Source organism: Ruditapes philippinarum, unplaced genomic scaffold, assembly GCF_026571515.1.
Source record: "Ruditapes philippinarum isolate M1 unplaced genomic scaffold, ASM2657151v2 ctg114_1_1_1_1, whole genome shotgun sequence".
In the NCBI taxonomy this organism is placed as follows: domain Eukaryota; kingdom Metazoa; phylum Mollusca; class Bivalvia; order Venerida; family Veneridae; genus Ruditapes; species Ruditapes philippinarum.
Window position 1 is genome coordinate 14,390 of NW_026859562.1, and position 21,149 is coordinate 35,538.

The 21,149-nt window shown below is 31.4% G+C and overlaps 1 protein-coding gene across 5 annotated transcripts in view; it reads right to left on the minus strand.

Annotated features, from left to right (window-relative positions):
- Positions 1-358: 358 nt before the first annotated feature.
- Positions 359-21,149, minus strand: part of LOC132756999 (myosin heavy chain, clone 203-like) — a 36,054-nt gene continuing 15,263 nt past the window's right edge. For 4 of the 5 annotated variants that reach the window (XM_060748161.1, XM_060748163.1, XM_060748162.1 and 1 more), the window contains exons 4-15: positions 20,871-20,915; positions 18,755-18,931; positions 14,506-14,622; positions 13,610-13,744; positions 11,122-11,175; positions 10,768-10,872; positions 7,856-8,035; positions 7,509-7,613; positions 4,917-5,024; positions 3,884-3,997; positions 2,995-3,040; positions 360-2,536 (exon numbers count right to left, since the gene is read on the minus strand). In XM_060748161.1, coding sequence (XP_060604144.1) covers positions 2,524-2,536; positions 2,995-3,040; positions 3,884-3,997; positions 4,917-5,024; positions 7,509-7,613; positions 7,856-8,035; positions 10,768-10,872; positions 11,122-11,175; positions 13,610-13,744; positions 14,506-14,622; positions 18,755-18,931; positions 20,871-20,915 — 1,199 coding nt within the window. In that variant the 3' untranslated portion in view covers positions 360-2,523. Of the gene's footprint in view, positions 2,537-2,994; positions 3,041-3,883; positions 3,998-4,916; positions 5,025-7,508; positions 7,614-7,855; positions 8,036-10,767; positions 10,873-11,121; positions 11,176-13,609; positions 13,745-14,505; positions 14,623-18,754; positions 18,932-20,870; positions 20,916-21,149 lie in introns of all 5 variants that reach the window. The other variant, XM_060748166.1, reaches the window with a different exon arrangement.

Here is a 21,149-nt window from a genome sequence, read left to right on the forward strand (position 1 = left end):
TGGTTTTAAAGCTATTCAACAAATAATATATATTGATCTCCCTAAAAATTAATTAACAATAGTTTTTTTTATATATTACCAATGTCGAATAGCTTTCATATCTTTGTCTCGCACGAATATGATATTAGTGAATTTCCTCATACTTACCTAACATTCAGGTAACAGTCTTCTATTATATTGATAAATACTGTATCACCATGTAACGCGTGTATAAGAAACAAAAAAATCCTGAATTTGGTCTTTTTGAAATTCATCCCATTTTTTTTCATTCCAGAATGTGTTCTACTTTCAGTATTGAAAGAAACCATTTTTTTAATTTGACATGAAAAATATGCATGTAATATTACTGTATTATAATATTAGTCCCTTTTGTTACTATTTGTATATTTGTTACAATTATAACAGACTTTGATATTTTTATCATCTTTTGTTACTGACTACAGTAGTGACACAAGCAGAATACAGTACAGTCATGTCACATAACATTTACAAGTCTTGTTTGTATTCAATGGAATTACTTTCCTTACCAGGTAGGCATCAATGAAAGCATTTTTATATTAAAAATTTTCCCCTCTTTTTAATTATGGACAGTGCATAAGATAAGTATAATTATGCAAACAATGGTTTACAAAACATTCGGAAAAAATCTACAATAGTACTTAATCTGAATATAACATGGCTTGTGCGTAGGACTAATTTGGAAAGGTATCTGTGATGAGCACATTTTTGCGCGGAGCTTCTAAATTGCTGCATTGCAGCAACATTTGTACTTGTACACTGTGATATTTTACATTTAACGTATTGTCACAATATTCATTGCTCTAGAATACAATGTTACATAAGTCGTGATATCATTACACACTGCCATATATACACTGTCACGACACACATGTTACACTTTCATTCAACACAAGTCACACTATACACTGTTAGATAACAAAAGTTCACAATTGACATTATTATAGGATATTTTAACACTATCACATAAAAATGATTATATCATGCACTGTCACATAACACAGGGTCACATTCCACACTACCACATAACATATATACCCATTATACATTTAAACAACAAAACGTCACATTTTACACTGCCACTCAACACAATGCAATGACATGATGTACATATTTTATCATTATACGTTAACTTATACATTCACGTGTTAAACTTCGTTACATTATGTGTTGAGACATTATACATAGTTAAATTATAATACAATGACATGATATACTAGTATTTCATTATATGTTAGATTATACATTTACATGTTACATAATGGTGTAATCATACATTGTAGTAATTATACATTGGCACGACATACATGGTAAAATTATACACTGACACCTTGTACATTGTTAATTTATAAATTGACAATTATACATTGATAAATTTTCCACCTTATATATGTTGTTAAACACTATATTGACACTTTATACATGATTAAAATAGTAATTGACACTTTATACATGATTAAATTAGAAATTGACATTTTATACATGATTGAATTAGTAATTGACACTTTATACATGATTAAATTGGTATTTGACACTTTATACATGATTAAATTATAAATTAACGTGAATTTTATATTATTAAGACACTAACACGTTATATTTGGTTAAAAGACACATTGGCACGTTTAAACATGTATGTTGATTATTTCAACACTGACACATTATATACATGGTCACATTATACATTGACAAGTTATACATGGTTATATTATACATTGAAAGTTATCCATTACGAGAACATACATTAAAACCTTATACATGGATAGATCATACAATGACAAGTTATGAATTGTTATATCATAAATTGGCACGTAATAAATTGTTATATCATAAATTGGCACGTAATAAATTGTTATATCATAAATTGGCACGTAATAAATTGTTACATCATACATTGACACGTTATTGAGGATTACAACATACATTGACAAGTTAAACATGGTGAAACTAACATTGCTATATACATATATTTATTATAAATTGGCACGTTAAATACATGGTTACATCATACATTGAGAAAATATACATGGTTAAATGATATCGAACAAGTTAAACAATGATACATTGTTCCATCGTTCATCGGCATTTAATATTTAATCATGAAATAAATCACAACATCAGATATTTATACATGTTAACATTTCATCATTATAATTATATTATATACGAAAATAAAATATACGTTGTCAATACAATGCCACTTAAATATCGTCATATACACTACCATGTTATATGTAAATTGTTTCATAATATTACAATATTATACATTCATATATTATCACTGGTGAAATTCTTAATTGCCAAACTATAAATAGTGAAATTGTTCGTTGCAAAATTGTACATAATGTTATGATTCTTTTCCAAAGTAGACATTGTTGATTTGAAATGTCGTTCAAACTGAACATTCCCAAATTACGTTGCCAAAAAAGTAGCATGCGGTAATTCCAGCTATATGTATTCATGTTTAATGATTTTATTACATTAGTCGTCAATGCTACATAAATATCACTCCTCAATTCTGAAAGACAAAAAATACAATCTCATACAAAGTATATAATTTTTTCATTTCACTAAGATTTTTTTCAATCAAGCGGGACGGTTATATTAACTAGAATATTTTAAGTTAGCTTTAACAGCGATAAATTATGAGATTATTTCTTTATCTATAATTTCATCTTTTTATTGAAATCCACCGCTTCTGTTAATCATTTCCTATAGTTACAATAACATTATTTTATTTGCTTGTCATTTGCTGAAAGACTAAAACTTGTATGGCATTGACTTCATTTCGTTTCTGATTTGTTTTTATAAAAGTTGAACCAAAACATTTGCCGTTGCATGAGAGACATTGTTTAGGATAATTTTATATGAAAGCAACTGTTGAGGGTGACGGTCATTAAAAAGTGATACATTTTATATGCGTCATAAACGTTCGAAGGGCATAATCATGCTTTTAAAAGTTATAATTATACTTACCTATTCCTTAGAACGCTGATTTGTCTTTCAAGGTTGTTTGCTCTCTCTTAAACAGAAAACAGCACTTTTCAAAGGTTTTATCATTTCTTTGTATATAGCACGTGCTATTCAAAAATATTATTTATCACATACACATGCATATATTTTGACATCATTTGCGTTATACAAACACAGCGTTTAGACGCGCTAAATGCTAGCGTTATATAAATATACGTTGTCATAATTTGGATGCTACTAAAATATCGTCATTTTATAATTTTATACACTGCCATACATTGTCATAATTTGGATGCTATGAAGGAGGAATGATTCTTTTTCACTTCAAACGGTCTTTCGTTTTGGTATGTGATAAATAGAATATTAAATTCTTGAAAGTTCATTAATGAATTTATTGAACGAGTTGAATAACACCACAGGCTCGCATAATATAATTTTATTCAACTCGTTAAATAAATTCAGTATTAAACTTACACTCATTCTATACCCTATGTACTTCTTATCTACTTTATACAGAATATATTTCAGTTCGAGCGTGTATAAAGCAATGCGTTTGGAAGACAACAAGGAAACCACTGCTTGACCCTGACATGGCAGCAATCCTTAGATTATTAGTTCGACGCGTTAACCACTCATTCTTGCGATCACTGTTTTGCTTATTTTCTATTTTTATTAGTTATATGTATATATGACCTTCTGGTATAATATGAATAATATCTAGGCTTTGATAAAACAGAAAACATATCATTTAAGCTATATCCATTGTTTGAACTTAAAACTTAGTAATTTTTATTTTTACTCAAAAACACGAATTAATCTATAATAATTCAATATCATCTATTTTTACACACAAGGCAACATAGAAAATAAAGTCAGGAATAACGTCACTTACCTTTGTAATGAGCAACATGCTTGTTCTGTTTCTCTAATGTTTTCACTTTATCTTTTAGGTCACAATTTTCTTTTATCAAACCCTTGTATGTCCTCGTTGCTGCCTTCAATTCATCTTGAAACATATATTTAAAGACGTACACTATTTTTTTTGCTTTAAAGATTAATCAGAAATGTGTAATTGTAAAGGTAAGTGGTGTTACACGTAGTGCTTATATGTTTTTCAAAAGCTTAACAACTTGAAAAAATGCTAATTCGTTTAACTGATACACAAAAAGTACGACACAAATCGGTTGGTTGAAGCCTCTTAAGTGTAAATTACATGTACCTCAAAATATGATATAAAGCTAACAATGTGAGCAGTGGTATGGCTTAAAAACAATTAACTAGCCTAAGGTAAGCATCGTTGGAACGCATAGGGACTGATTCCGCTGAACAGTACGCATTGGTTATCGTGAATAAAGGTAGGGAAACAGTTTATTTCAGATTATTTTAGACGTACCTCAAAAGTATTAGATTAAAGATTAGCTCTCACAATTTAAATATAATTCGAATGCGTTAGGCGACAAAAAAAAACAAAACAAAAAACAAAACGAAAGCAGGTCATTTCAGTTAATTCAAGAGTTTAGACTCAGAAGGTTCTGTTAAAATTATGCTAGAAATAGTAGACTGGTGAAGAGAAACACCCTTCACAGATAAGTAACTCAGATAAGTAATGGAACCTCAGCTAATATTTATAAGCAATGAAGACAAGGCTTGTGTATTCATGAATACAGAATTATGAACATTTCTAATCTTGAAATGAACTAGTTTACGATGTTTCAATATGCGTCTTAATAATATAGATATGTAAATTTATCGCGACGGACACGGATGTTCAATAAGTAGATTTTCAACAATTCGCAAAAAACACCAACATACTATAGTATGTCCCTGCGAGGCGAGTATAAATTCAATTTTATTACAAAGTTCATATTTGCTTTTTAATAAAAGATTTGTTAAATATTTAACAAATACATTTTGTATTTTATTACCTCCAACATCCTCTCGATTTTTCAGTTCAGTTTCCATTTCAGTCACATGTTTTTTCATAGCTTCATTCCTCCTCTCTAAGCTAGCCATTTTGGTTCCATATTCGTCCTCTTCATTAAAATAATAAAAAACGTTGAAGATAACAGAGATATTTTGAAATTATAGAAAATAAGCAAGTCGCAAAATATAAAATACTTTTTTATTATATACTTACAAACGAAATATTGAGAAATATTGATGAAATAAAATACGTATTTTCATTTTCAGTATTTGCACTGTAAAAATTTAATTTTAACTTCAGTGAAACATATTTTCCGTATTTTCACTGGTGTCTTGCCAGACTACTTTCTTTTAAATTTTGCCAGTACACAAAATTTAAGGGAAAATCTTTAAAATTTTAATGTCAAAAAAGAGAAAAATGTATATAATAAACAGAAAATTCAAGTTTTTTCTATAAATACATGATTTATTTTCATCTTGTGGCATGATAATTACCATATTTCATACCACTCGATGAAAATAAATCATGTATTTATAGACAAAACTTGAATATCTTCTATGTATCATGATTGTGTCCCCCTAGTTCTTAACATTTGAAATGAAAGATCAACAAGGAAGAGTGACATCTACTAAACGCACTCTTCAATATACCCAGCAACACAGGACCACCTGTAAGGTACTAACAAACACAACAGTTCGACGCCCATAGAAAGGAGAGAAAATGGTCTGCAAGAACTTATGCTAAATATATATAAATGAAATTATAATCTCTACTAAACAAATAATAAAATTTGATAAACAAGATCAACAAGGAAAGGCGGTAATTCAATGAACAAATTATCATCAACAAAAGAGTAAGAGAGTTATGGTGACCAAATATTGTCCACCTGTTTATAAAGGCTATATAATTATGTCAAGAATTAATTAAAGAAGAAATCAGGAAACAAAGTGATCCCTTGGAAGCATTAATCGCAACAAAAGTACATGAAATTTGCAGACTCTGTTTGATTGAGTCTGTACATATATAAAAAATAAAAGATAACAAGAGCTGTCGGTAGGACAGCACGCTCGACTATTCTTAGTGCTTGATAGTAAAAGAGCCTTGATAATTTTTAAATTTTTTAAGTTCACAAAAGGGCTAATTTTTTTTATAAATTCATGTTATAGGCCTTAGAGAGAGTCTAATTATACAGTATTGGCTTGACTATTCGGAAGGTAATGTCGCAAGGGTGTTTTATTGAGTATAATAATACTAATTACCTATGAATACAAAACTTTGACAGAAAAGGTACAAAGGCTTGTTATTAAGATGTTTTTATCAAGTAAATCACTGCTTTATTATTATAATGCATAAAATTGTCCCAAAAAAGGCACAAATCCTTCAGTAGTTATTGAGATAACAGCTTACAAGCAAAACTTTACCATGAATTTCTAAGTTGAAAAAGGGGAGAAAAATCAGCCTAAATGCAAGATAGAATTATGGATCTTTGTCAGTGACCTACAATTATGACCCTAAATGCATATGTGAAGTTTTAAATAAATATCTTTAATAGTTATTGAGATATGTAAAACTTGCATGTAAACATTAACCAAAAGACTAAGTAGAAAAGGGGATATGAATCAGCCTTAATGCAAGATAGAGTTATGGAACTTGGTCAGTGACATACAATTATGACCCTCCAATTATGACCCTAAGTGCATGTGTAAAGTTTCAAGTAAATATCTTTGAAGACCTTAAACCTTTAACCAAAATTTCTAAGTTTCAAAGGGGCAAATAATTCTGCAAATATTGCAGGCAGAGTTATGCAATTTTGCAAACTGATGTAAATTGTTACTATAAAAAAGTATTTTAAATTTCAATTGAATATCTCAAGCAATAATTGAGATATTTGACTTTAGAAAAAAACTTTAACCAAAATTTCTAAGTTCCAAAGGGGCATAATTCTGTCAATTTTGTAGGCAGAGTTATCCAACTTGTCAATCTGATGTACCTTGTTACTATAAATAAGTATTGTAAGTTTCAATTGAATATCTCAAGTAATAATTGAGATATTTGACTTTACAAAAAACTTTAACCAAAATTTCTAAGTTAAAAAGGGGCATAATTCTGTCAATATTGTAGGCAGAGTTATCCAACTTGTCAATCTGATGAACCTTGTTACTATAAATAAGTATTGTAAGTTTCAATTGAATATCTCAAGTAATAATTGAGATATTTGACTTTACAAAAAACTTTAACCAAAATTTCTAAGTTAAAAAGGGGCATAATTCTGTCAATATTGTAGGCAGAGTTATCCAACTTGTCAATCTGATGTACCTTGTTTCTATAAATAAGTATTGTAAGTTTCAATTGAATATCTCGAGTAATAATTGATATATTTGACTTTACAAAAAACTTTAACCAACGCAGACGCCGACGCGGACGCTGACGCCGACGCCGGGGCGACTACAATAGCTCTCATATTCTTCGAATAGTCGAGCTAAAAAAACTCATAACTTAAAAGTTACTAATATTGATTAAGATCTATTATCACATTCGTTTCTGTCATTGTTTCAAACAACAAGAAACCTAGACAATAGTAAATTTAACTTACCATAATACTGTTTAAGTTCTTGTCTCGTCTCTACTAGTCTTGTCTGAAGAATTTCAAAATGCTCTGCTTGTGGAATATTGTTTCTTTGTAAAACCGCCACCTCATCTGATTATATAAAAGGCATAAAAAAGAAAAGAAATTCATTATGTAATTATAGAATAATTTCTTTACCATCAATCGTATTTAGTTTAGTTTATTAAAACAACAACACAGAAACATTAAAAAACGATATCAACAAGAAGCTATATATACTACGCAGAATATATCTGGAAATTGAAGTGCACCTGAAAAAAAGCAACAACAAAAAACAACAACAACAGGATATACTAACACATGTTTCTACTTACCGATCAGATCTGTTATTTTTTGTTGCAATTGGTCTATAGCAGAATCCTTCTGTGGCACCACAGTATTGTTAAGATAATCTAGTTGTTGGGAAGCTTCAGAATACATCACCTCGTACATATGTAGTTGCTGGACCTGCTCAGTCAGCAGCAGACAACTTTGTCGTGATGCATCTAGTTCAGCTTCAATCAAAATATCAAATATACTGTAAGTTACAACACACAAAAGCCTTTATCATTTTGAGAATGTATACTAAATGAAGCTAGAAAATTATATTTAGTTCTTTTTAGTTGTGACTCAAACATTTAACGCTTAAAATATTAGAATGAACAAGATATATTTGTAAAACATGTTTGCCCTGTAGGAGCACATTTGTCTCGGAGCACATTTGTCTCACGAGGTGTGACCGATGTCCTATTTGGGACAAATTGGAAATGAGCACACATTAGAAATGACACTCGAAGCACATTTGTCTCACATTCTTCCATTAAATTCTAAAAAGGTAATAATTATGCCCGTCCGTATACCGACTTCTTGCCATTGTTCTGTGTTTTCTGTATTTATAATACCGTTTTTTTTTTTGGTAACTTCCGGTCAATCAAAAACATCCTGCCTCTCCATAGGAGTCATATATTTACTTAAAGAATATCCCTGTTCTGCATGTCACAATGAAATGTATATAAGTGCAGTATTCGGAACCCAAGCTTATACTAGTATGCTGCAAGTCTATTCTTATCGCTTTTAATTGTGACACGTTTCCTTCCGATGCTTGAAGTTTTATTGATCGCATGGTTTGGAACTTTTCTTTTGTTCTTACTAACCCATTATACTCAGTACACTTCAACGAGCATTTGAAAAATGCATTGATATATAACAGTACAGTTTATTCATTGATTCATGTAAGAAAAAATCTCGACTGCTATATAGCGGTTGAGTTTTGTTTCGCACCTTGTATATATCAATATAGTTTTTTTCACAGAGGCTCCAATGGGGCAGTGGTAACGGACATTCCCAATAGCAAAAAAAAAAAAATAGGAATCAATAAAATAAAATAAAGAAATACAATGAAAAATATAAACAAAGATAATAAATGAAATGAAATTTACTCTCATTTTAATCAAAAGGTACATCCGCTGAATGAACTATTTCCACTGAAAAAAAGCCCTTTAATCTTGAATCAATATTGGTAACAGTTTTACAATTCGCTTCTAACACTGGATGTCTTTTGCGGCAGCAAAAAGAACTTGAAAAACATAAAAACTGTAATGTAGCTAACGATTTATTTATTTATTTTATTTATTTCTATTACAAAAGAAAACATTATGCCATTGCGATAAAACAGTTATACACTGTAGTATATGAAACTCGTTAGTTACGAGGATATAACACTGGCTGGGCGACACCTCGGGATGTTTCTGCAAAAAATTGACTCGGTCTAACGGCCTCACCATTTTTTAGCGACAACATAACCTATACCGTTATCGCCTAGCGACAACAAGACAAAGCGCCAAACGTCGCGTTGTCGCACTGTCGTCTTGTCTCTAGCGAAGCATGCCAAACGGCGCGATGTCGTTTGGCACGTTGTGATGATGTCGCCCTGTCGATTGGCTTATAAGCTTATCATTCGATTTGAACCGAACGCGACAAGTGATATCACAACAACACGCCGCACGACAACACGCCGTTTGGTGTGCATCGTTAGCGACAGGACGACAAGACGACAGTGCGACAATGCGCCGTTTGGCCGTTTTGTCGTGTTGTCACCAACGACAACGCGACGCACAAAAGCGTAGCAAATCAGCCATCATGAGTAATATGTATTAGAATTAATAGTTCCACTTTAGGTTTTAGGGTTAAGATTTCATAAAAAAGCATTCGCAAACTTCTTGATGATTGAACTTGACATGAGGTTAAACGGCGAAAACATTTCTGCCGTGGGAATATATATGACAAATAATTCATTAAAACTGACACGAGACAAATGTGCTTTCTTGTCCCTTAAAGAATATGAGACAAATGTGCTTTCTTTTTCCTTTAGAACTTGATCGGAGCACATCTGTCACACAAATGGGTGTCACCGAATGCCACCGCATCGGCCTTACAATGTGCTCCGAGTCAAATGTGCTCCTACAATGCCCCTATCGACAGCCAATTAGTCATGTGGTCAGGTTATCATGACTGACTTTTGACCTAGTGACCAAGAAAGCAATAGAGGTTATCTAGGTCATTGTGACCATAAAGGCTGTGTGCAGCAATTTTATTTTAAGTTATCACAAATCTTACCAAATAAAATATGCATACATGTTATGAATCATTTAGGTCTCCTTACTGACAGCCAATTTGTTATATGACATAAGACCACGAAATGTGTGTACCAAAAGCATTTTAGTTTAATAAAAATATCGACAAGGCAACTTGAGTTGTTGAGTTATTGGTCGGAAACCGTCTTAATGTACAAGATCAATGTGACTTTGAAATCAATAGGGATTATCTACTGGCCAAGACCATTGCACCTGTGAAGTGTGAAGATAAAGGCCCCTTGTGTTGCAGAATCGTTTTTACCTATAAAGTCAATGTGATATTGACCTCTGACCCTTGACCCCAAAAATCCATTGAGGTCATCTTTTGACCAAAAGCAATGCATTTGTGAAGTTTGAATGCCAAGGGTTCATTGGTTGTTATTGACAGGAAGCTGTTTTGGCATATAAGGTAATTGTTCCTTAGATATTGACCAGGAACCATTTTACCTACAAGGTCACTGTGACCTTGACCAAGGTCACTGTGACCTTGACCTTTGATATATTGACCCCAAAATCAGTAGGGTTCATCAACTGGTCATCAACAATCATTATACAAAGTTTGAAATTCCTTGGTTTTTGAAGCGGGTATAATCAGAAAGGCATACGGAACTCACCATCCGATAATTGTTTCTGCTGAAACATTTGATCTAGAAGCTCTTTTAATTGTGTTGTGGTACTTTCGCTCTTCTCTAACTGTTCCTTTTGTGATTTCAAATCATCTATAAATTATAACCTAAATTATTTTCCATTGTTTAGGTTACGATAAAATATCTATTGAACATAAACATTCGCATCTTCCTTAAAACACGACAATATGTTTCTTTACATTTAAGATGTAATATATTTAATATAAAGTACATGTGTAACTACACTTTAATTGTACTGAATTGACTGATTAAATTATTCATCAAACTTTGTAATTTGTCATGATGGTTCACACAATTAATTGCTTGTTTATCAAAAAATACCTTTTGTACTTTGAAGTTGCAACTTCAGGTGTAAGTTTTCTTTGTTAACTCCATCTGCAAACATATAAACATACAATTCTATAAAAAAGAAAAATGCATTAGATTTTACGAAACAACGTGAATGTTACGTAACGTGTATACATGCATAAAACAGATGAAATATTATATTGGAAAAAGTATATAACCATTTATAATGGAATGTCTACGCAAAAGAACTTACGGAAATAATTAAATGTCGTATATAATTTTTGCATTTAATCCAGCTGGTGAAAACGTCTTAAGCTTATGAATCCAGTAGGTTTCTCTACATAGACGCTCCATTGTGTCGCTGACAATCTCAAACGGTAAAAATGAAAAGTCATTAAATGAATGATCAATTGAATTAAAATGACAACGTTGTAGTTTCCGCCTGTAATTCACCGACTGAGAATATTTCAAAATATTTGGATAGCATATTAAAACCGTATATGTTCCGACTCCCATCTTTCATTAAAGATACGACGGATTTTATTCAAAAAATTAAAAATGTGAAGTTGAAAAGCAAAGACTCATTATTAGTTACAATGGATGTATCTTCACTGTATACATGTATTCCGCACTCTGACGGCATAAAAGCATGTGAATATTTTCTAAATGAAGGAAATAGTGATCATAACTTACAAACACCAGTGCTCTCTAATCTTATACGGATAGTTCTTGAAAATAACTTTTTCGAATTTAATAATGAGTTTTTCATGCAAACGTGCGGTACTGCTATGGGATCATCTATGGCGCCAGCATATGCCTCCCTGTTCATGGGGAAACTGGAAAAGGACTTTATCGAGTCACGAAATATCAAACCGACGCTGTGGCTACGTTTCCTGGATGACATTTTTCTAATCTGGGACGATACTCGCGAGGAACTCGAGAATTTCATTCGTGATCTAAATGATTTTCATCCGACGATTAAGTTTACGCAAACCATTTCCAGTTCATGTGTTGATTTTCTTGATGTGCGTGTTTCCAAAAATAATTGCACTCTTTTAACGAACATATTCGTGAAAAACACTAATAATCATCAGTATCTTCATTATACCTCTTGTCACCCAAAAGCATGCAAGAATGGTATACCATACAGTCAAGGCAAGCGTTACCGCAGAATAATATCCGATGACAGTACATTCAAGGACTCTCTAGTTGATTTGAAAGACTTTTTTCTGAAACGTGAATACCCGAAAGAAGTAATTGACAATGCATTTGAGAAAATTAATTCTATGAGTCAAAATGAGGCACTGCGACTCACAGAAAGTAGCCAATCTAATTTTGTCATACCATTTGTTGTTACTTATAATCCTCATCTTCCTAACATTGGTCACGTTTTAAACAAATATTGGGACTTACTAAAGTTGTCAAAAAGTGAAACTGTAAAATATGTTTATGAGACTTACAAACCTATTGTTGCGTTTAAGAGACCCAAAAATATCCGTGATCATATTGTGCATTCTAGCTTTTCAAAGCAAATGTCAATTCATTCATCTTCTCCTTGTAGCAGAAGTAGATGTTCTCATTGTAATCGAATTACTTCGGATGTATCTTTTGCAAGCAGTGTCACAGGCGAAAAATATACACTGAGAAACCCTACAAACTGTTCTACAAATAATGTTATTTATTTAATCTCCTGTCAAAAATGCAATATGCAATATGTTGGCCAGACATCTCAACCGGTTTCACGTAGAATGAATAGTCATAAATTTGATATTACAAATTTCAAAGATCCAGCGTTTTCAACTCTTGTTGCAACGCATTTTAATTCAATTGATCATTCATTTAATGACTTTTCATTTTTACCGTTTGAGATTGTCAGCGACACAATGGAGCGTCTATGTAGAGAAACCTACTGGATTCATAAGCTTAAGACGTTTTCACCAGCTGGATTAAATGCAAAAATTATATACGACATTTAATTATTTCCGTAAGTTCTTTTGCGTAGACATTCCATTATAAATGGTTATATACTTTTTCCAATATAATATTTCATCTGTTTTATGCATGTATACACGTTACGTAACATTCACGTTGTTTCCTATTATTGTTTTTTATGTATTTTATATAGGAAATACTTGTATTTCATAATCCGTGAATGTTTATATACATATATATCGAAATCTTTATTAACTTTATTAATTTTTAATGAAATTTAATATAACGTAACGTAACAATGTATGTTTCCCGCCATCTCGGACGGTGACGTCATGTGACGTCTCTTCCTGTTTATTCACTTCCTGTTTATTCACTGACGAAGAACATATTTGTTCGAAATCGATTTGAATATTAAAAAAAATAACTGAATGTACGCGTGTGGTTGTTCTTTTTGGATTCATATTTAGATTTTACGAAAATTACATGTTAAAATATATGATTTAATCCGGAGTTACCTTGCTTTATATGAAAAGGATATGCAGCGTACAATAAAAATATATAATTTCGAATTACCATAAATGATACTCACCAAATTGAGCCTTTACTGTAACCATTTCTTTTGTTTTTTCTTTAAGCTGCTCTTCTAAATTTTTCCTGTGTTGCTGTGCTTGTAATGAACCTGCTTTTAATGACGACAAACTGGCCTCAAGTGTTCTGATTTTATCTGACAATCAATTATAAGAAGAAGGCATAACATGTAATAGCGGAGATTCTGGTTGATGTATATACTCGTATATTTAGAATAATAGTTTCAGAAATATTTTGCTTAATAAAGGAATTACTACCCCCATGGGCACTATAAGGAATTGAAAAATTGAAAAATTGACATTATAGGTCAGATATATACCTTAAAGGACACGTGTATGCAAAACTTTAAAGAAATTTTACAGTATGGTAAACGAGTTATGGCCTTTTTTTCTGAACTTAAGCTTGGATGTTAAAAGGGCCTTTTTTCAGAAATGATGAACCTTTAAATAATCTACGAAATAATTCTTATGAAAAATGTTTTCTCATTGATCATTCTTTTATTTCTTTCTAATGTTATATAATTCTATTTTATTTTATAAAACGGAAACTGAATAACATATTTTATATAACTTAGCGTGACATGGAATATTTAGATGTTTTAAGTTGAAGGTCACCGATCTCATTTTTTAAGAGTTAACTGCTATTGAAAGTGTATGTGTTCTTTTTTCTTGCTGTTAAGTCATTTAGTGTATCAGATTTCAGTTTTACTTTTTGGTTACGTTTCTCATTTATCCTAGGCGCAATACAAAGTTTCATGGAATTCCATATTTTGAAAGGAACTTTGTTTTATAAGTAAAGAGACTAATGAAAAATAAAAAATAGCCTTTTTAAAAGATATGAAAACTATAGCATAGACCTTTAATTCGATTATCATATATGATTCAAATGACAGTTTACCTTGAAATTGTCGGTTTTGTTCCGTAAGTGTGTCCACTTTATTTTGTAGATGAGTTGATCTTTCAGTCAAAGTGGGAAGTTCGTCACCTAATTGACCTTTTAGACGTTCAATTTCGTCTGCAAAATGTACAAATTTGTCATATCTAATTAGATATCATTAAAAAATGAATTCACAGATCATAATTAGTTTAATATACCATTGCGCAATAGTCAATGTTATATTAAATGTGCCCAACTAACATTAGAGAATCATCTACCCGACAAAAATCGAACATTTCATATGTATCCATGTATAGCTGAAAATCAAAACATAAAATAATTTACTATTTTCTTTTCTTAGCCGATATGAATGTAACGATAAACGGAGCCCGAAAAGGTCTCGCAAAATCTTTGTAAGACCATCTACAGATAATTCATTGTTAGTTAGTCTTTAGTTTCTTTACGTAAAACAGCACTTTGAAAGAAACCCGTGGATAAGTAAAGCGTTGTTTCATGACAAAAAAGACAATTTTGAACAAAAGATTCACATAATTTAATCTTTTAATAAAATATCGTAATCAGATCACAGTTTGTTAAAATTTAAAGGGTAAAAAGCTATACGTTATGAAAAATTTTCATAAAATTGAAGAATGGTAAACTTTTGTTATTTACATAATATTATGGTAGATTCTCGAAAGAACTGTTACATGAAATATTTCTGAAATAGTGTTATTTAACACACATGTGCTTAAACAGAATAAATGTTCCGGACACAAAGTATTATGCTGCTGTTTTAAGGAGGTTTAGCAAAGAATTCCGACTTGCACAACTCACTCATAAGAACTGTTATCAATATATTTCTTTCATACAAACATTTTGGAATTATTACTTTTCAATTTTCAGACAACTTATTTGTTACTTTTGGGCTGCAGAGATATAATTTTATACACTTTAACATTGTTCATACTTTGATAACACTATGACAGTGTCAAATATCACATGGTGCAGTCCATTTTATTATGCATTATCTTTAAAGCATCAAAATTTGTTATCTGATAAATTTACAAAAGCAATAGGTAATATAAAATTATATGTTGGCCTAATTTTTCCTCCAATAAGACGCACGCTTCATTTGTTTACATTTCTTAAACTTGATAACAAATTGATTACTAGTATACATCACGAAGGCCTTACGCATCTTCGCATGCGAATCATATGGACATCCCTATGCGGAAGTTTAAAATATGTTAAGGTGAATAAGTATTATTATAAGAAGCATAAATATGCTAATTATGCGATAATATTTGGAAAGTCAGCTGGACTTTACGTCTTACGTCTATCTTTTTATTTCAATTGTCGGTCTACGAATCACGTTGGTGTATGAGGAGGAGATTCTCCGCCACTGGGTGTTCACACATCTAGAACTTAAAGCTTTTCAGTGTATATATAATATGCTTCATTTCAACGCTCTTTGGGTTCCAGAGTTCCGAAAATGTCAACTGAGTTATGCATTGACTTATTTTCGATCTGCGACATTGAAATATTCAAGATGGCGGTTGATACTTTGTTTTATGCTTAAGTGATAAAAGGGTCATTAATTTTACCATTTGAAATATCTAAAAATTGTGTCCATATCACAAAGTACTCTAGTACATAAATTGTGACTGTATTCCAAGTGCTGAAAAGGGCCATAACTTGGTGCCAATGGAAGCCATAGTTATGTAACTTGCCCAGATCATAAACTTTGTATGGATTAGTAAGTGTGTAAATTATGAAGCCATTGGTACAGGCAGAACTTAAGAAAAATCCAACTTGCCGTTCTAGGTTAACCTCGTACGGACAGACGGACGGACGGTTCAATTACTATATGCCCGGGGGCATAAAAAATCATTGTCTATATATGTGACTTTTTTTTATAAAACATTGTAACAGTACTGAATTCGACCTCTTGTTTGAGGGGGAGAACTTTGCAAAGACTAATAAATTCTGGCACAGAGGCCTGAGCCCTTAATTCATGACTTGTCTCCTAAACCAGTGAGTTTCATTTCTTATAGCCCGAAAGGATTTAGGTTATTAAAATACCACAGAGTATTTTCCCCTATTGGATTGTGAAATTTTAACAAAAAGTAAGCATAGAAATTATATGGAGTTCTCCTCGGTGAGTTTTCACAGGATGGGGCAGACAGGGTAGTCTGTACTAAGACTGAGACGGACCAAACAAGGTGACAGGGTGGACTGTATTTTGAGACAGTGTGTTTGGAATCACAAAAGGATACTGATAAATATTATAACCTTACACTATTGTTAAAATTTATTTGATGACCACATATTACATGTATGTGAAATTCTTTTACCAGGGATTACATTATTGTAAGTGTGAGTTCTAAAAGGTCTTTCATTGAACGCTGTCTTTCCTTGTTGGTCTTGTTTATAATATTCTAACATTCAGTCAAATCCATACTAGAGTGATGGGTCTTTTGCATAATTATATCTCAATCAATAATTGTTTCTAGTGAATAATTCAGTAGTTCTGTAGATTATTATTTTTTTGCATGCAAAACATATTTCAACCAGGAATTTATTATTCAAAGTCATGTTATACAAAATGTAATTTTATACGCTTTGAATATTTGAATATTGAACCATTATAATGATAAAGTACATGTTTGAAGGTTTAAATTAATCAGCGGTAGTCAGGTAGTTGTTGTGCATGGTCCAGGACAGAATTAATAGACCAAAATTGGTAACTATAAACAGATCAATACGTTAATTGATAGAAACAGATTAAAATGTTTTCTAAATACAAATTGAATGTATTAATTTCTAAATGCTTATACCGATTTACAGTAAATTTTAATTGATTATTTCTTATCGTCCGTCAATATTCCAAGTTCGACGAATTGTTATGGGTCGAATGGTCGAGTGGCCGAATCGTGTTTTTTATTTTTTTACCCATTACTGAACCAGGCAATAACCGCTGAATTTCGAAACATTTCTTTTCATTAATCAAAGGCATACAAAATTGAAAGTAAAATCATGTGTAAAAATGTATTCAAATAAAATTGCAAGCTTACGAAATTTCTATTTTTTTTTCAAACAAATCGAAGCTGTCGCGCCTTTTTTAAAGGTATACGTAGGCAAAAAATGTTTGTTACGGAGCTCCATACTCGTTTTGTAAAACATTTTAGAACACTTTAATTGCATAATTGTAAATCAGGAACTTTATTTGATTAATCATCTATTTAGATGTTTCGTCTCATTTATATATTTCTGACGACTATATATTTACGATGTATTCATTCATGCTTGCACGCGCATGCGTGTATGCGAAGTTTAACGCGTAGGTATATACTACGATTTTATCAATGGACTGTTATTTTTTGTTTTCTATATAGAAATGTATCATTTAATGAAAATGAACGATTTGCAAGCAATGTATACAAAACACTTTAAAAATACAAATAAAAGCATAATGGGCCTTTAAAACCTTATTTTTATAATCTCGGGGGGGGGGGGGGATCGAAACACTACCATCCCCTTTAGATCCTCCAGTGAGAACTTTACATTATTAAGAAGTACCGCTCTTAATGTGTGACTACTTAAATAGTTTGATATTTTTGAGTTCTGCCTGTACGGACTACTACTTAAGGCCGCATCTACATCTAGTCAAGTTTCTTAAATATCACATTTAGATAAGCTAAAAAAATGGCCCTTACGTTATATTATCAGGCACATTTTTTACTGAAATGTCTTATAAAGATTGCCCAGAATTTATAACTTTGTCTATGCTAAGTCTTTCATATTTTTGTAAAATGTGTGAATAAAAAAGCGGAAAAATGATGCAATTACCTAAAAACAGTGGAGTTAATTTAAGGTGTACATTCTTTTAAAATAAATGGAAAATGTGAGAAAAAATGTTTTGAGCTTATTTATTGATACAAATTCGCTATTTGATGAAAGTTCTTCACTAACTAATAAGGATCATTTAAAATCCCTATTGATTTTACTGTAATTCAGTGCACATGTTTTACGTCTATTCAATACCTTGATTTTTGTTTACCATTGGCTTTGACTACAATATATTATTTAAAACATCATGAACATTCATTTTTATTGATTGAATTTCTATGATCCCAAAGTGCGGATGTAAAAAATGCATATGTACCTGTTTAACGAACTTTAGGTTCAAAATTGGACCCCAAAGTGCGTTGGACCCCAAAGTGCGTTGTTACATAGCATGTTAACAGTTTAATGTACATGAATATTTTACCGTTTAATCTGCTAATAGTGGCAGCCTGTTCACGTTTATTTTGTTCAAGTCGACTTATTTCTTGATCTTTCATAGAGATGAGGTTGTCGGTTAGGTTTCTCATGTCTTGATCTCGCTGTGGCATAACACTCTGTAAAATGTTGCCCAACTCTTCTACAGACATTCCATTACCCTGTCCTACGTAACGAAAATAACCATAGAATTACACACGCTCGGAATATATAATGATAAAATAGCTAAATTTGATGATCAAATTTCAACAAAAAGTGTGATATAAAGTTTCCTTTTAAAAGGAAAGGCTTGCACAGTTGTGCCTTCATCCCAACCCTTTAAAATTGTTTTTTTTTTGGTTTCAATTTATTATCACATTTTTTTTTTGAATTACGGTATTTGTATATCATAAAGGGTTTATTTAGTTCTCGTATCTCTATTGTATAAAACAAATAAAGAAAATGATCAATCGTAAAAATACTAACGTGATACTGAAGGAAAACAAGTGTGCACATTTCATTTCCCCTTTTTCGCAGCGAAATCATTCCTTTGCTTTATAGACAAGTAAATGCACTAAAATTCTTCGTTACGTGGTACCAATTAGTAAGCATGTATCAACTATGTTACACGATCACGATGGCAAGGTTAATGATATGCATGGGCTATTTTTAGATTACCTCACCAGTTCAGTAGATCTAAATATAACTCGATCATGCGTGATTTGGTAAAGTAGCAGGACCACCCTTTGAAGACGGAATACTACTACCATTCTCTATTGTATAATACAGACAAAAAACAATTATAAAAGAAACTAACTTTTGCGTCTTGAAAAACAATTGAAACGGAACAATTTCGTTTATAATTTATTACGGTAATCAAGTAAAAATAGAAATCCTATTTATATAAACCAACTGGGATTACCGAAGTAACTAAAATAGATTAGATTTCAGTTATATTACTTCTTCTGATTCCGCAGTATTACGGAATCGCCAGAATTGTCACGATTGCAATCGGAACTACATCGGCTATTATCATTAATCCGAAGAGTGACGGAAAAGGCCGAAAGGTTGCGATTGGCACGATTGCAGCTGGTTCCCCGTTCAATCATGCACCAACAGATGTAAGCAGGAAACCACCTAACCGGAACAAGTTTTCCATATGAAATGGCTTGCAGCCGTGGCTGCAAGCCAATAAGAGTAAAATGGTTAATCAATATTTAACTTGAATTATCCGTGATAGGGCTTATAACAGCCAATGAATCTTCCTAGAAAAATATATATACTATATTATACAGTATTTTTTTCTAGACTTACTTTTTACACTATTCCAACACTGTGGAATAAAGTGGCTGCGTTGACTGTGAAAGTATTGTACATGTATTTACCATTTAGCAATTTTTCCAATTTAAACATATTTTCATCATACAGCTATTTTGTAATAATTCTTTTTCGGACGAAGTCCGTCTGTTATCAGTTTGACTTCCTATAAAATTAATAGGCAAGGACTGAATATTAGAAGAACTTTCATTTGTCATTTTTAAATAACAAACTGAAATCAGTGAATCTCATTGGTCATGTAAGAATAAAATGTAAAGGACAGTTCTAACCATTCTGAAATGAAAGTAAAAGGATAGTTCTTACCATTCAAAAATGAGATTTTAAGAATAGCTCTAAGATAAAATGTAAAGGATAGTTTTGCCACTATTAAATGAAATGTATTAAAGATAGTTCTAAAAAAATATACAGGAATGAGAATAGTTCTTTAACTTTTAGGTTAGTTTGTAAATGATTACAAAATTTATAAAGTAAAACGTAAAACAAGTGAAAGGGACACCTTAAATAGAAGTTATCCTACTTTGAAAAAAATCATCAATATCAATATGCTATAATTTAATTTCAATATTGGGTATTTTCTTAGCTATAAGAAATAATTATTATGTCATTGTAATGCAAGCATTGCTAACATTTATTTTTGTATTGAAAACTTAGAAAAACATAATTTTTCATATTAACCAGTATTACTTTGGCTGAGTATCTTTTTGAAAGATACTTCTTGTTTTTTTTTCAAATTTACTCACACAACAGATGTAAAGCTTTATAAACATTAAAGAAGACTGGTTGCATACCTCGTTGATTGTTTTCTGACTGTTCTTTTGCCTCTTTATACTTCCCTATAAAACAAAATTCATTACAAAATAGTGAAAAACAGAATCCCTAAAGAAAGCCCAAAACGTCAAAATTGTAAAATGTTGCAGGCTCGGTTTGATTGGGCCTGTTCATGGACGGTACTGGAAAGTGCAAGTTACCGTCCACGCCTCCTAGCACCGGATTGAGCAGAATTCAACATTAAAACATAAAAGTGGTGAAATAGGAACATTATTCAAATATCTAGTTGCCTGCATTAA